Raw genomic sequence first — 14,234 nt, forward strand, 5'->3', positions numbered from 1 at the left:
TAAAGTTATTGATGTTCTGCATCTGCACCTTTCCTTTGTTCCCTCAGATGCTGCTCAACCCATTGAGTTCCTCCGGCAGACTGCTCATTGCTCTGGATACCAGCAGCTGCAATCTCTTGAATCTCCATTCTGCCACAAAAAAATTTTGCCACCAAGCCATTGATCACCTACTCATAATTTGCCATTCGTGCACCATCAGAAACCTACACTAATTAAATCACTACTTTGCCTTGTAAGCAAAGTTTTACATTGTTGTGTTACAATATTGGGGACACTTCTGTTTTGTGTTAGCTCTTTTCAGAGGGCTCTCAGCAGCTGCAGCCTGTAGAATTGTCCACCAATTTTATCGTTATCTACGTCAGCTGCACACTGCAATGGGAGGCTTGCTCATGTCTGGAGAGACCTGATATTTCTTATCAATGAATCCACATGCAGTTCTGGCACACTTTTCAAATTCTTAGCAAACCTTGCATGGCTAGGTGTGGGCCATAGGGTGAACATAGGCCATTCACCCCCACTTTTGCATAGTCTATGTTGTGGCACCCTTGCTTTGGAAGGTAAAGGTGATAAATATTTGTGAGTGGCAAGCTCATGGAGTATTGAACACTTTGCCAATCATTAGGATGGGGCTTAACTGTGGATCATGCATTTTGAGGTGTTAACTCTGGAAACAAGGTGTTTGTTGAGTTGAGAGGGACAACTCATGTAATAGCAAATCTTTCTTTTCATAGAAAGTTGCAGAACAACAGCTCACAACTGTTCACTTCAGACTCTTCAGAAACATGTAACTCCATTTCTGAGAAAACCACATTGAGGAGATCAGATTCTTATGTTGGCTTCAAGTTCAAATAAGTTAATCTGCTTATGTTATTTTATAGATAACCGAAGGTGTTAATGATTTGCCTGCCTATATTTCTGCAGGTCAGTTTTACAATGGAAACATCACATTGGTTCTAGCCTTCTTATTTAACCCAAGCCTGCTACAAGCATGGTAGTAAAAACATATTAGGATGTTGTCCATTTTAATAGATTAACAGAATCAAATCTTAGAGACAAATTGGGTATTACCTAAAAGAGCAATGTACAATGGTGGCTCATTTTAATTTGAAAACCATGGCCAGTGGAATAGATCCCCTCAAACAAATTGACTGAAATATTAATTTTAGTCTTGAAAATGCACATGGATTGATAATTCATTAAATTTATAAAGTTCATCAGATTTTCAAAAGATGGGCAAATGGCACAAAAGAAAATATCTTGCTTTATTCTAAAAGCAATAGTAACCTGGATCCTATTACCTGTAAGCATGATGGAAACAGAATCACTCAGCACTGAAAAGGGAATTGAATTTAATAAGAAACTATTTGCAGAGCTAAGGGGAAAATGTAGGAGATTGGTACTGAACTGATTGTCCTCTGAAGAGCAGAGATGTATTCAAGGGGCTAAGTGATCTCCTCCATGTTGTATCAATAGTTTGATACTGTGACTTACAAATCATCTTGAAAGAGCACTGGGAAGTATGCTATCAGCATTCAAGTGGGCAGGAAAGTAAGATGTACAGAAGTAAAATTTGACGTAGAAATAATTATGGTGATTTTGCACCTCTTGGATGGAACATAAATTACATTTACTGCTGAGAACCAAAAAAATAGAAGGATATTAGTACTAGAGATAAGTGTGATTAAAAATGATGGGCTCATTTTAAAAATGATGGACTCATTTTTAAAAGGTTGAGTCAGAAAAAAGATACAGCTGTAGGAGTTGACAAAGCACTCCGTGACATTCATACGCAGATGCAAAAGCAAATAAAACATTGAAATAAATAATTAGATCATTCAAATGGAAAATTCAATCATAGCACTGATGTGTCAATTAAAAGTGAGAAAGCTTTTGTTGATTTTCTGGGTGACCTTGTTCAAGAATATATACAGGACTTTGAAAAATCCCTAGTTATGTCTTTCTCGCAAGAATGTCCTTTCAAACAAGTCCCTCAGTTGGGAATCTATTATATAGCATGGGGGAGGGGGGGGGGCAGAAATTTGCTGCAACAAATGTCAGAGACTCTAATGCAAAAACAGCCTCGGTACTACCATTTAAGTGGGAAAAGAAGAATCCAATGCTTTGGAGAATGGTGAATAAGCTTTGGAGAATGGTGAATAAGTCATATGAGTTTCAATCTATTTGCTTTTAGATTGGCTAAGGTTGCATCTATAATACGAGTAAGCCGGGGATAAACTATTGTTTCTTGCCTAGTGCTCCAAAGGTGCAGACAGTTTCTGGAGCTCCTAAGCATTACAAGGCACTCGCATGGGAAGACATATCGAATCATATACAAAATGCTGCCTGGCCTGCTGTGTTCCACCAGCATTTTGTGTGTGTTGCTTGAATTGCCAGCATCTGCAGATTTCCTCATGTTTGCCTTCGATTCATATACTGTATGTCATGGAAGAGGCGAGGAGAGTGGAAAGCAGATGAAACTTGTCTGACTGAGGGCAGAAGGGATTTAGGAAGAGGCAATAAATGAGGCCTGGTTCTAAATCACTAAACCAAAAAAAAATTTTGTTATTTTCTCAAAATGAAAAGTTATTCTGCATGATGAACAGGATATTTTTAATGGAAAAAGGAAATTGATGGGGCAAATATAAAACTTTCCTATAAGCTTGAGGAAGTACACAAGATACAAGTAATCTTTATGCTCAAGGATATTGACTTTTGAAATAAGGTATCCTCTGACACAATGCAATGAAGTTGACTTAAAGCTGAATCTGTTTAACTTCTGTTTGACGCAACTCAAAGGATTTGGTACAAAGTAGCCAAATGAAGCTCCATAAAACAGGTTTGTTGAACTATTTGATCTTTTCATTTCCTCTGTTTGTCTCATAAAATTGAACACCAAGAAGTTCTTACTTTGTTCTTGAGCATGAAAAATCAGCAGATAAGATGTGTATACCATTGGAATATTGGATGAGTGGAAGAAATAGAGGGTTAAACATTTTAAATGATTTGAAATAAGACAAGAGTGTGCAAAGAGGTCCAATTTTGTAACAGAGTCACAATCCAGAAGATGTAATCATTATTGGTAATTTTACCTAATAGTTTGGTAGGAGCACAAATGGGGTGGCACAGTAGCATTATGGTATAGTATACTTGTATATAGTACAGGCAACCGGGAATCAATTCCACCCCCAACCCCCCCCCCCCACCTGTAAGGATTTTATATGTTCTCTCCATGACTATGTGGGTTTCCCCTGGGTGTTTCAGTTCCCTCGCACAGTTCACAGACACGCCAGGTAGTAGGCGAGTTGGTCATTATACATTGTCCTATGGTTAAGCTGTTCAGGGGATTGCTGGCTGGTGCAGCTCAAAGGGCCAGAAGGGAATTTCTGCGTGGTATCTCAATCAATCAATAAATAGAGAGATAGATAGATAAACATGAAAAAATCACATTGGTTAATGGCTTTAGTGTTGCTTTGGGGTTGTCATCTTCTATGTTCCTATAGATACCGTAATAGTTCCTGTGGATTGGAGGTTTGTAACTATTTAAGAAAGGAGAGGAGAGAGAAAACAAAAAAAAACTTCTGACCTGTTAGCCTAATATCATGGTGCTAAATGTAATAATGGAATATCGTGTAAGTTATAATGAGCAGAGTCAACATATATTTTTTCAGAGAAGTCAAATTTGGCCAAGCAGTTACAGTGCTCTGGGGAGACAAGAGAAAGATAAGAAGAAACCAATAAATTAGGATTAACCAATAGATGTGGGGAACCTGGATTTCTGGAGTCTTACCAAGTCAATGCTACAGAAGAGGTTGGTTAACAAGAATGGAGCATATAGGATTGAGGTTAATGTATTGACATGTCTTGAGAGTTGGTTATCGGGCTGAAGCCAAAGAAAGGGAATGAATAGATCCTTCTCACATTGGGAGGTTGAGCTCAATGTGGTGGTGGTTGGATCAGAATGAAGAAAATAATGTACTGAAGTGAAACCTGTCAATTCAGTACTATCTATTAATCAGGATTATAAGAATCAAAAATTCTACACAAAGAGAAAGCACAAAAAAATCTGTTAGTGTAATTAATGCAAAAACTCTATGAAAAAGGTCTCCAGCAATGTCATTCAGAATCCATATGATGAAGAACAATCCTGATATCCTTCAGTGGGGCACAGGTTCTTATGCAATACGTCAGTACTGCACAACTGGACCATCTGCATTGAAAGAGGCTCCACAAATAGTAATACAACTCCCACTGGTAAAAAGGCATTAATAATGATGGCCCACTGCAATTCTCTGATCCATAAACATGTTTATTGGCACGTTAACCCTTTCAGAATTTTGATCTGATTTTAATAATGAAAAAATATCCTGAACTGTGCTTGATTAATGATTTTAATATTTGTTGAATATTGGTAACATGGAGGAGGAGTATTATTACAACACCAAGAATAGTATAATAGCAAGAATATAAGTCATAATTAAATTTCTCCTGTTGGTATTATTACATGCCTCACAATGTAATGTTCCTACTTTATGGATTTAATTATTTAATTTCTTGTGGTCTGCTCCTTCTGCTTTGTTCTGCAAATCCATGCTCTTAAATACATCCGAAGGATTCTTATTTTGCTCATGAGAACTAAATTACAATATAGGCAACATTATGTGTTTATGCTTAATCACTGATTGGAGAACAAGTTGATCTGAATCCAAAATGCTTCAGTCAGTAGCAACAACTTCAAGTTTTAGTTAACACATTCAATTTAAAAGAAGCAACAGTTCAATTGTGAAAGGGTATAGAACTGTTCTGAAATGACATTTGTGACAACTTTGATCTTGTATAAAATATTAAAGGAATACATCACGCACTCAGAGTGTATGTAAGATTTAGAACTTTAAAAAAGAACAAGTTTTGAAAGAGGAGCTGAATGAAAGTATGGTAACTGACATTTCTCATTCTAGAATTTTTAAGTATTTATACTGCATCCATTAGGACAGATACTACATTGTGTGTTTGGCCACAGCTCAGAGTCAAAGGAAATCACAACTAACTGGGGCATTTCTGCACTCTAAAGATAGAGTCTGTCAAATGCGAAGTTAAACCTCCACTGCTTTTTCAGGTATGAGTGCAAAAAGCTGTGTGACATTATAATAGGAGAGAAGGCCAATTATCCCCTGTGTTCTAACCTTTCACCAAGACTGTAACATATTATTTGGTTTCCACAGCTTTTCCGTGGTATAAGTTTTATTGGCGTGCTCTGTTCCCTACATTACACTGGCGATTACCTTTGTAAGTATACCTTTTAGTTGTAAAAGGCTTTGAAATCTCCTCAGTTGGTGAGATCTCTTCAAATGTCTCTCAGGTTTTTTTTGGTTTATTATATCTACATGGCCCAATGAAATATAAAAAGAGAGCATGAAGAACAAATGATGATTTTTATGTAAATCTGTCAATGTACCAGATGGATACACATCCACATTTAACACTAAATGTTTTCAATTAGTTTGTTGCCAGTATTGAGGAAAAAAAGAGAATACACTGGGGTTTTATTCTCAAGACTCCTCCAAGTAAGGATTTACAGCCTATGTGATCACAGATGGAATCACACATAGTCTGTATACTTGTGCTTTCTTGGAGTTTGATTCTCTGCATTATGCTGCAGGAATCACAAGCTATCCTAGTTGATTTTCTCTGATCTAGCCTGAGTAGGTATATGACCCATTCTGATGGAAGTCAGTCGATCAGCACAAATACCAGATCCAAGTTGAATTACAGTCTGGCACTCCTAATACGGTACGGCTCAGCAGATACCAAAGAACTGAGTCAAAAGAAGATGAGTAATTGTTCTTTCTCTAACATTGCTAAAACATATTGAAATTCCTGATTATGGAAATGGTTTTATTATCTGCAGGAAACATTAAATATTTGCAGGAAAATGAAAACCCAAAATTATGCTAATTATGAAATTAATATCATTTGACAATACTTTATCCAACCAGTCAATTGTAATTAATACATTCTAAACTCTAAGACCAATTGATATCTAATCCAAGCAGTAGCCACTAATTAACAGTATACTTAATCCAGAAAGTCACATTCAATTAACACCATACCAGATCTATGTAGTGAAGTACAATCAAAAGAGTCTATGATCTGACATTCAGCTCTGCACAGCATGGATCAATGATACCGTTTCACAAAATGCAGGCACTCTGAAGATGGATTAAATCTAAATGGCTAATATGGTTAATATTAATCCTGGTTAAAATAAGCATTCTTGGTAAATCAAACTTTTAGATTATAGTATGCCAGTGGGTAAGAATGCAGCATGTCATTTTGACACACATACACACACACACAATTTGTCCAAATTATTTGGTATTTTGTGTTAGTCTCTGATATAGTATGCATTCAATTCTAATAGCACGGGCCTTTCAATGAGCCAGCATAGCATTGTAAATTCAACAGCAACAAAACATTCCAATTCCCTGTTTAATTAGATCTAAAATATTAGATCTAAAATATGTTGACTGAGAATGCAACTGTATATAATTGGCTGGCAACATCTCACCTTTGGAAGTGAAGCTCGCGAGCCAGAACTCTGTGTGGTCATCGTCAGTACTGTTGTGATGCCCAAAGCCACTCTTGCTGGAGCTGCATCCATGTTAATCCAGAATGAGACCCAGGAAAGTATGACAATCAGCAGACTGGGAATGTACATTTGTATTAAGTAATAACCCATCTGTCTTTCCAAATGGAACTTAACCTCAATGCAGGTAAATTTTCCTGTTTTAAAAAAAGAAAATGGCATTAGAAAGCACTAGGTCACTTCCTTAAAGGTTTAATAATAAAATGAAACAAGGAATGTAGAACTAATCTGTGGGTCAGTACCATCTGTTGATAGAATAAGCATATTTTCATCAGGACCATGAATATTTCTAATGCTTAGAATTTTCACTTACATAATAGTGTTTATAAACAAATATAAAGTTTTCACCCCAAGCTTTTAATTGGAATTCAGTGCATGTGCTTAGTCATAGAGTCACATAGTAGGTACATTATAGAAACAGTCCCTTTGGCCCACAGAGTCTGTTCTGACCATTAATTTCCACTAGTCTTATATTAATCTCATTTTCTTCTATTCTCCCCACTTAGTTATTGACTCCCACCTGTTTCTACCAATCATGTATACATCAGGAGCAACTTACAGGGGACACTCTATCTAGCAACCTGCAAATCTTTGGGATGTGAAGGAAACCCATATGGCTTTAGAGGAAAAGTGCAAACTCTACACCTATATCACCCAAGGTCAGGATTAAACGCAGCTGGTTGCTGCTGTGAGAGAGTGACTCCACCGGCTGTGCCTCTGTGCCATCTTCGGTTATGAAACTCTGCATAATACGAGCACCATATTTTCCAACTGAGCGTGAATGTGATTTGATGTTAAATTATAAAACATATTCAGAAGGTCAGAAATAAAGGTAGACGCTGCTAGAGATACTCAGGCAGCTTCTGTAGAGAGAGAAACTGAGCTAATGACTTAGGTCAATGATTTTTCATCAGAAAGGACCTTTTATCAAAAATACTAAATTTGTGGCTTGACCAACTAAGTATCTCCAGCATTTTCTGTATTTGTTTAAGGTCCCCAACATTTTTAATGTTTGTTTTTATGAATGGCCAATTAGATATATAGTCATTGGTTACTCAGTTATGCTGGTGTAGGTAGTAGATGTAGACAGCTACTGTTTTAAAATTGGGTTCAATTAAAATGGCATTTTCATAGTATTGACTATAATTTCTACCTTTAAATTGTTTATAACAAAAATGTGACAAATTTGCTCCTATTATTCTTTACATGAAAAAATATTGAAATACAATTGATTCCAGTTAATTGGGCCTTCGGTTAATTGGGACACGTACTTATTTGGGACAACTCTTAAAGAATAAAACAAATGGAGACAATAGCTGAGATTCCCTTCATTTATTTGTAACAGTATGCCACTTAATTGGAACAAGAGGTGGAGGGTTATATGGGAGGCAGGGTTTAAGGGTCTGCACAACATTATGGGCCAAAGGGCCTGTACTATGCTGTACTGTGCTATGTTCTATGAGATTTGCCTATCAGGTTCTAACTAATATGAGAAAAGTGCACTTGTATGGCTATTAGACACTTCATCATGCTTAGACCGAAGAGTGTTTAAATAGTGTCAGATGAGTATGCTTGTGTTCAGACAGCAGTGTTTTTTGTCATTGATAGTTGGGAAGGAATAAAGGTAAGACAATAAAGAACTGTTTTTCTCACTGCAGTTTCAACCATTCAGGCTTGGAGATGCCAGAAACAGCTGGGAGTGAAAAGGAAATGATTTCACTACTTAAACAAGTTAAGTACTACAAAAAAATTTAAGGTATCAATAAATCATCTTGAATGTTGCAATGAAAATGAAATGAAGATTTGGAGGATGAAATCATTGATAGCATTGTATGAACGCAGTTTATTGTCTACACTGATTTTGTTCATTATGTACACTGGATGAATTCTTCCATCGATAACTATAAGAAACTAATATGCAGTTTTATAGTACTATAGTATCATTGATAGTGTTCTAATTTGTTCTGTATTTCATTTAAGTATATAACTTGTTAATCTGTCTTTCTTAACTACGTCCAGGAAACTTTGGCTAATTGGGGTGGCCGCTTAATTGGGCCAAAATTTACTGCTCCCAATGTGTCCTACTTAACTGGAATCCACTGTATTTTGCTCCAGTTAATGAATGGTGTTAGTTTTGAAAGAATGCTGTTTCTGACAGCAGAATGGATACACTCATAATCACAGTCATTAACCCCGAGGGCTTCAGTTTTCAACAACCCAGTCTAACCTATTTTCTTTGAGTGCCAAGTAGAGTAATTTTTCCAGAGAAATTTCTTTGATATTGCAGTTCACTAGAGTATAGGTGCACTGAACTGATGTCACAGTATTAAGGTAGTCAGAGTCAGTCAGCTATAACAAATGGAGAAGACTCCTGCAGCAGCAACACACACAGAATGCTGGAGGAACAGGCAGCATCTATGGAGGGAAAAAATGATAAAGGTTTCAGCCCAAAAGCATCAACTGCTCATTTCACTCCATAGTTGCTGCCTGGCCTGCTGAGTTCCTTCAGCATCTGCAGAATCTCCTGTGTCTCCTACAATCACGAACTGCTTCTCAGGCCAGGTGAGCACTATCTTTCAGGCATTTTAAGATCAGCTCGCTTTCTCTGTGAATAAAAAAACACCCTAAGCCAGGTAAACACAATTTCAGTCACAGCTAATAGCAGAAGCTCGTCTCTCTTCAACCAGAAGTTACTGTGGTGTATAAAATATGTCATAAAAATTACTGAAAATGGTTCTAACCATTACAACCATATTTATGCTTCATCAAAGTGAAGTCTAATGAAAACTCATGCTGAGTCAAGAAAGAGAAACTTAGCTGCAAAGTTGTTCATTTTTAAGAATTATTTTAAAGCTGGAGAGGAAGATGGAGAGATGGTTGAGGGGGAGCAAGGAGAATAAATTCCTGAAATCAGTGACAAATAGTTGAAGATGGGGCTTTTGACAGAGAGAGAAAGCAAGTAGTATAAATTCAGGAGGCTATGTGCGGAGTCTGAAGAGAGCTGCATGGTGTTGTGACATGGAAAAACAAAGTTTAAAATTGATTTCAACATGAGGACAGCTTTAAAACTGAGATGCCAGTGCAGCAAGCTGATGCACAAAGAGACATTCGGGACTTGTGGTGTTAGGACAACTGCAAGGATATTGGCTCAGATAAAGGCAGCAAAACGTGGCACAGTAAGTGTGGAGGGTGGGTAAATGGATCCTAAAAAGCCCTTCACTTGGCTCTGAGATAACAAAATGATGCTTGAGGGTTTAGTGTTAGACACATGGAGCTAAATGGGTGGGGAGTTGGATGGTGCTGAAAGATGGACTAATGTGTAAGTGTAAGTAGGTGGTCTTTGTGATGGTGAAGCTAGAATTTGGTTTTCAAATTAATGAGGAAGTGAAAATATGAAATAAGTCTAACTTAAAAATAGGGTTATAATTTTACTAAATGTCAATTTAAAATGTTCTTGTATGATTCATATCAATATCCATCATAGTATTACAATGTGATCTTTTAGTCACACACTATAATAAGCTCTATTAAAACCAATTATATATCTGAATGCAGAATAATTCAAAAGTCAATTTTCAACTGTGGATGGTTAATTATTCAGGTGTAAGACCAATTGTTCTGATTTTTTACATGATTGCACAATCCATCCAGCAGGCTTAGAAATTATCTATCATAACTACAAAATACAATTGTAATCTTTACACAGCTCCCAAAGGTCTATGGAGATCGGGCTGACTGACTCACAGAAGCTTTTGTAAACTGGGTAGCCTGCTCATTTAATATGTAATTAAGCTTCAAATACATGATATTGAATCTTTGAAACTGTTCAGATTATTAGTCTTGAAATTGCTTTTGGTTCAAAGGGTGGCAGTGGTTTGTTGCAGACTGTCGAAGCCTGCTTATAAAGCTTGGAGATGGCTGCATTCTGAAGCAGGGGTAAATTGCACAAATGAATGGCAGCACAGTGGGTCAATCATTGGAGCAGCATTAACAATAGACCCCAGGGGCTGTTGGCTTTTCTAAAGAAGCACTGAACATCCTTTAGCAGTCTGCACAGCGACTATGGTGTAAAATGGTTCATTCAGTCAGCATATAATAGATCCATTGCTGGAAGCAGTAGATAAGGAGGTTAAGCAATAGACAACTGGGGAGCTTGATGAAGATGTTTGAAGGCCAGTTTCAGGCAGGATAATTATTATCTAAACAATGCAAAGTATAAAAGACCCTGCCTCAAGGATGCAATTATGGTCTAGTACCAGCTATATTTTTGGGCTAATCATGTGTAGTCCCCAAAAGCAGTTGAGCCATTTTTTAAGTGAGCCAGGTTAACTAGAAATAAAAGGCTAGCCAGCCTGGCACTATCAAAAGAAAAAGCAAAGAGTAATGCATGTTTATTCCAAATGGTATCCAAATGCAATTATTCCAAACGACAAATAAACGAGGTTCAGGCATTGAATGTTATATTACACGTCAGCTACTCTAATCAATTTGCAACTCAGTAGTTCAGTGGAGTGAGAATGTTAATGTTTCATCTCATGTAGAAAACTGGTCTGAAATTTGAAATCTGTTCCTTCCTGTATTAATGCTGCCTGATCCACTGAGTGTTTCCAAGTGGTACTTATACTTACCTGAAAGTGACTGAGCTATGAGCAGATTAAATACCATGGTGAACTACTGTACAGAAAATCTGAGGGAGTCATTACAAATATATTTGCAATCTTTAAGGAAAGAGATAAGTTAAACTATTCCAAAATGCTGAAAATGGCATTGAATTTCAATGCTGGATGACAAGGCTCAAACTTTGAATACAAAAGGAGCACAGTTTAGATTTAACAGTTTAATATGGAAGTGGTAAATGTGTGGGTCAGAACACCCAGAAAGATAAGGCCTGAGGAAGTATTAGGTAACTCGGGATTAAGTTAAAAGGAGATATGCAGGGCAAGATTTTTTTACACAGAGAATGTTAAGTGCCTAGAATGTACACCCAGGGCTAATAGTAGAGGCAAATGCAAAAGAAACATTTAAGAGGCTCTTTGAAAGGCAAATAAGTTTGCAGAGGTTGGAGGGGAATGGAGTTCTTTCAGGCAGAAGGGATTAGTTCAGCTAGGCATTTAATTTCTCGTTTAATTAGCTTGGCACAGCATTATGAACCAAGGAGTTTGTTCCTGTGCTGTAATGTTCTATTTACTATATATGTATATATGTAAATACAGTAAATATATATAGATATGCTAATTTTTAGGGACATTCACATGCATTACAGTCTTTTGCTTTCCACTGTGCTCCTTTGATATCATCTGCGTACACACAATACAGGATAATTATACTTAATGGCCACTTTAGTAGGTACACCTGCACACCTACTCTTTACTGCAAATATCTAATCAACCAATCAGTGGCAGTAACTCTGTCCATAAAAGCAAGCAGACATGTTCAAGAAGTTCAGTTGTTGTTCAGACAAAGCAGAGGAATTGGGGAGAAATGTGATCTAAGGGACTTTGACCATGGAATGATTGTCGGTGCCAGGCAGGGTGGTTTGAGTATCTCAGAAGCCCCTGCTGTCCTGGGATTTTCACGCACACCAGTCTCTAGAGTTTACAGAGAATGGTGCAAGAAACAAAAATCATCCAGGGACTGGCAGCTTTGTGGATGAAAATGCCTTGACAATGAGAGAGATAAGAAGAAAATGGCCAGACTGGTTCAAGGTGACAGTAACTCAAATGTTTCAACAGTGGTGTGCAGAAGAACATCTCTGATGCACAACATGTCGAACCTTGAAGTGGATAGGCTACAGCTGCAGAAGACCATGAACATAAACTCAGTGGCCACTTTATTAGATACAGGAGGCATCTGGTAAAGTGGCCACTGAGTGTATATGAATCTTCAATGCATTATAAGGTACAGATATTATATGTTAGTATTCAATAAGACAAAAACATGTACAATTCAAACACCTGCCAGTCTACTTCTTCAACTTTGGAGAATTTACAAGGGAGAAGGGGTTTCTGACAACTGCTGCCTACCGTGTATTGACTGCTATATCCACATACCAAGCACACTGACTTTAGGTTAACACTGCTGAAATGATGGTAATGGGGGCAGGAGCAATGATGCAAAATACAGGAGGCAAAGGATTCCACTCTGAGATTAAGGTTTATGTCGAGCTCAGCACTGTGGCCGAGTCACTACAGGATCAAGAAGAGGTGATTTGGAAAATCGACAAAATGGTTTAACCAATCAAGAAGGAAAACTCTTAAGTATTAACATCTAGGAAGTAACGGCCAGACTGTCTTTGGAAGATCTGTCCCAATGTAGATCCTGAAATGGGTAGGCTATTTGATTATACAACAATAAATATTTAATAAAGCAAACAATTTCCTTCCTAGATAAGCAAGCAGAATAATATAAATCCATAAGGAAGATTTTCTCTTTTTGATAGTACTAGTTTCAGCATTCAAAAAGAAAATCAAATTCATTCCTTCAGTCTAGTTACCAAATGAAAAAGTCCTTTATACCATGATGTAGTGATTAAATTACACATGCCAATCAGGTTAATTTTTACTCTCACAAGGCAACTTCCTATTAGGAGATTCAACTGCTCTGTTAATGAAGTTGACCTACCTGTATTATAATGCTTTGTGCAATATCCTAGCTCCTTCTCATCCTTCAGAAGAAACTGTGGAAGGGTCAGACCATCAGCAACCTGCACTGCACCTTGTTCCAGCCACTCGAATATCAGGTCGTTCATTGTGTATCCAACTGCAGGCCATTACCAACGATATCAGACAATGTGCTCAAGAGACTTAGTTATACTAACGAAAATGGTAAGAACCAGATGAGCAAAGCTAGGCAGATGATCTGAAGTGAATTACTGAAATTAAAGATTCACTAACAGAATAGTTACCTTTGATGTCCACTCATGAAATGTTTTCATGAATTTGAAGCATGAAAGAGATTCAGGATGTTGGGAATGGTCAAAGATGCAGTGGAAATGGTTGTAGGCAGATGAGGACCAAACATGCCAGTAGTCTAATGGAGGTGAAAAGAAGCAGAATGTAGAAATAATGCATTTTCATTTTAATGGTGAAGCTGAGCGCAAGATCAAAGAGATTAATTGGAGGCTGCTCAAATGATATAAAATTATAATGGTTGCACATGAAAGAACACTTTAATCTTGCTTTGGAACTTTGATCTTTCATTATTGACAGGTATGAGATAACAACCACTGCAGGACCCGCCAAACTTATCAAAAGCACAAACTACACTAAAAAGCTTTGGTGTAAAATATTGCTTATTAGCTCAACAGGTTTCGGTGACAATGGGCGGAGGCTAAGAGTGCTGAATAATTTAGAATCACTTAGTTGATAGTGGATTTTAAACTTAAGTTAGAGCCAAAGGTATAGTGAGTGTAGGCAAGATGGTAGTTAAGACAGTGGAATGCTCCTGCTGTAAGATTTGGGATTTCAGGGTACCTAACGGTCTCCCTGATCTGCAGGAAGTGCACCCAACTTCAGTTCCTGACTGACAAGGTCAAGGAAACGGAGCTGGAACTGGGTATACTCAGGATAATCCAGAAAGCTAAAAACCTCAT

At 37.4% G+C, this 14,234-nt stretch overlaps 1 protein-coding gene across 2 annotated transcripts in view; it reads right to left on the bottom strand.

Moving 5' to 3' along the window:
• Window positions 1–14,234, bottom strand: part of glra2 (glycine receptor, alpha 2) — a 215,707-nt gene that overhangs the window by 64,937 nt on the left and 136,536 nt on the right. For both annotated transcript variants that reach the window (XM_059966154.1, XM_059966153.1), the window contains exons 6-7: window positions 13,265–13,402; window positions 6,566–6,780 (exon numbers count right to left, since the gene is read on the bottom strand). In XM_059966154.1, coding sequence (XP_059822137.1) covers window positions 6,566–6,780; window positions 13,265–13,402 — 353 coding nt within the window. The remainder of the gene's footprint in view (window positions 1–6,565; window positions 6,781–13,264; window positions 13,403–14,234) is intronic.

Source organism: Hypanus sabinus, chromosome 4 (assembly GCF_030144855.1).
Source record: "Hypanus sabinus isolate sHypSab1 chromosome 4, sHypSab1.hap1, whole genome shotgun sequence".
In the NCBI taxonomy this organism is placed as follows: domain Eukaryota; kingdom Metazoa; phylum Chordata; class Chondrichthyes; order Myliobatiformes; family Dasyatidae; genus Hypanus; species Hypanus sabinus.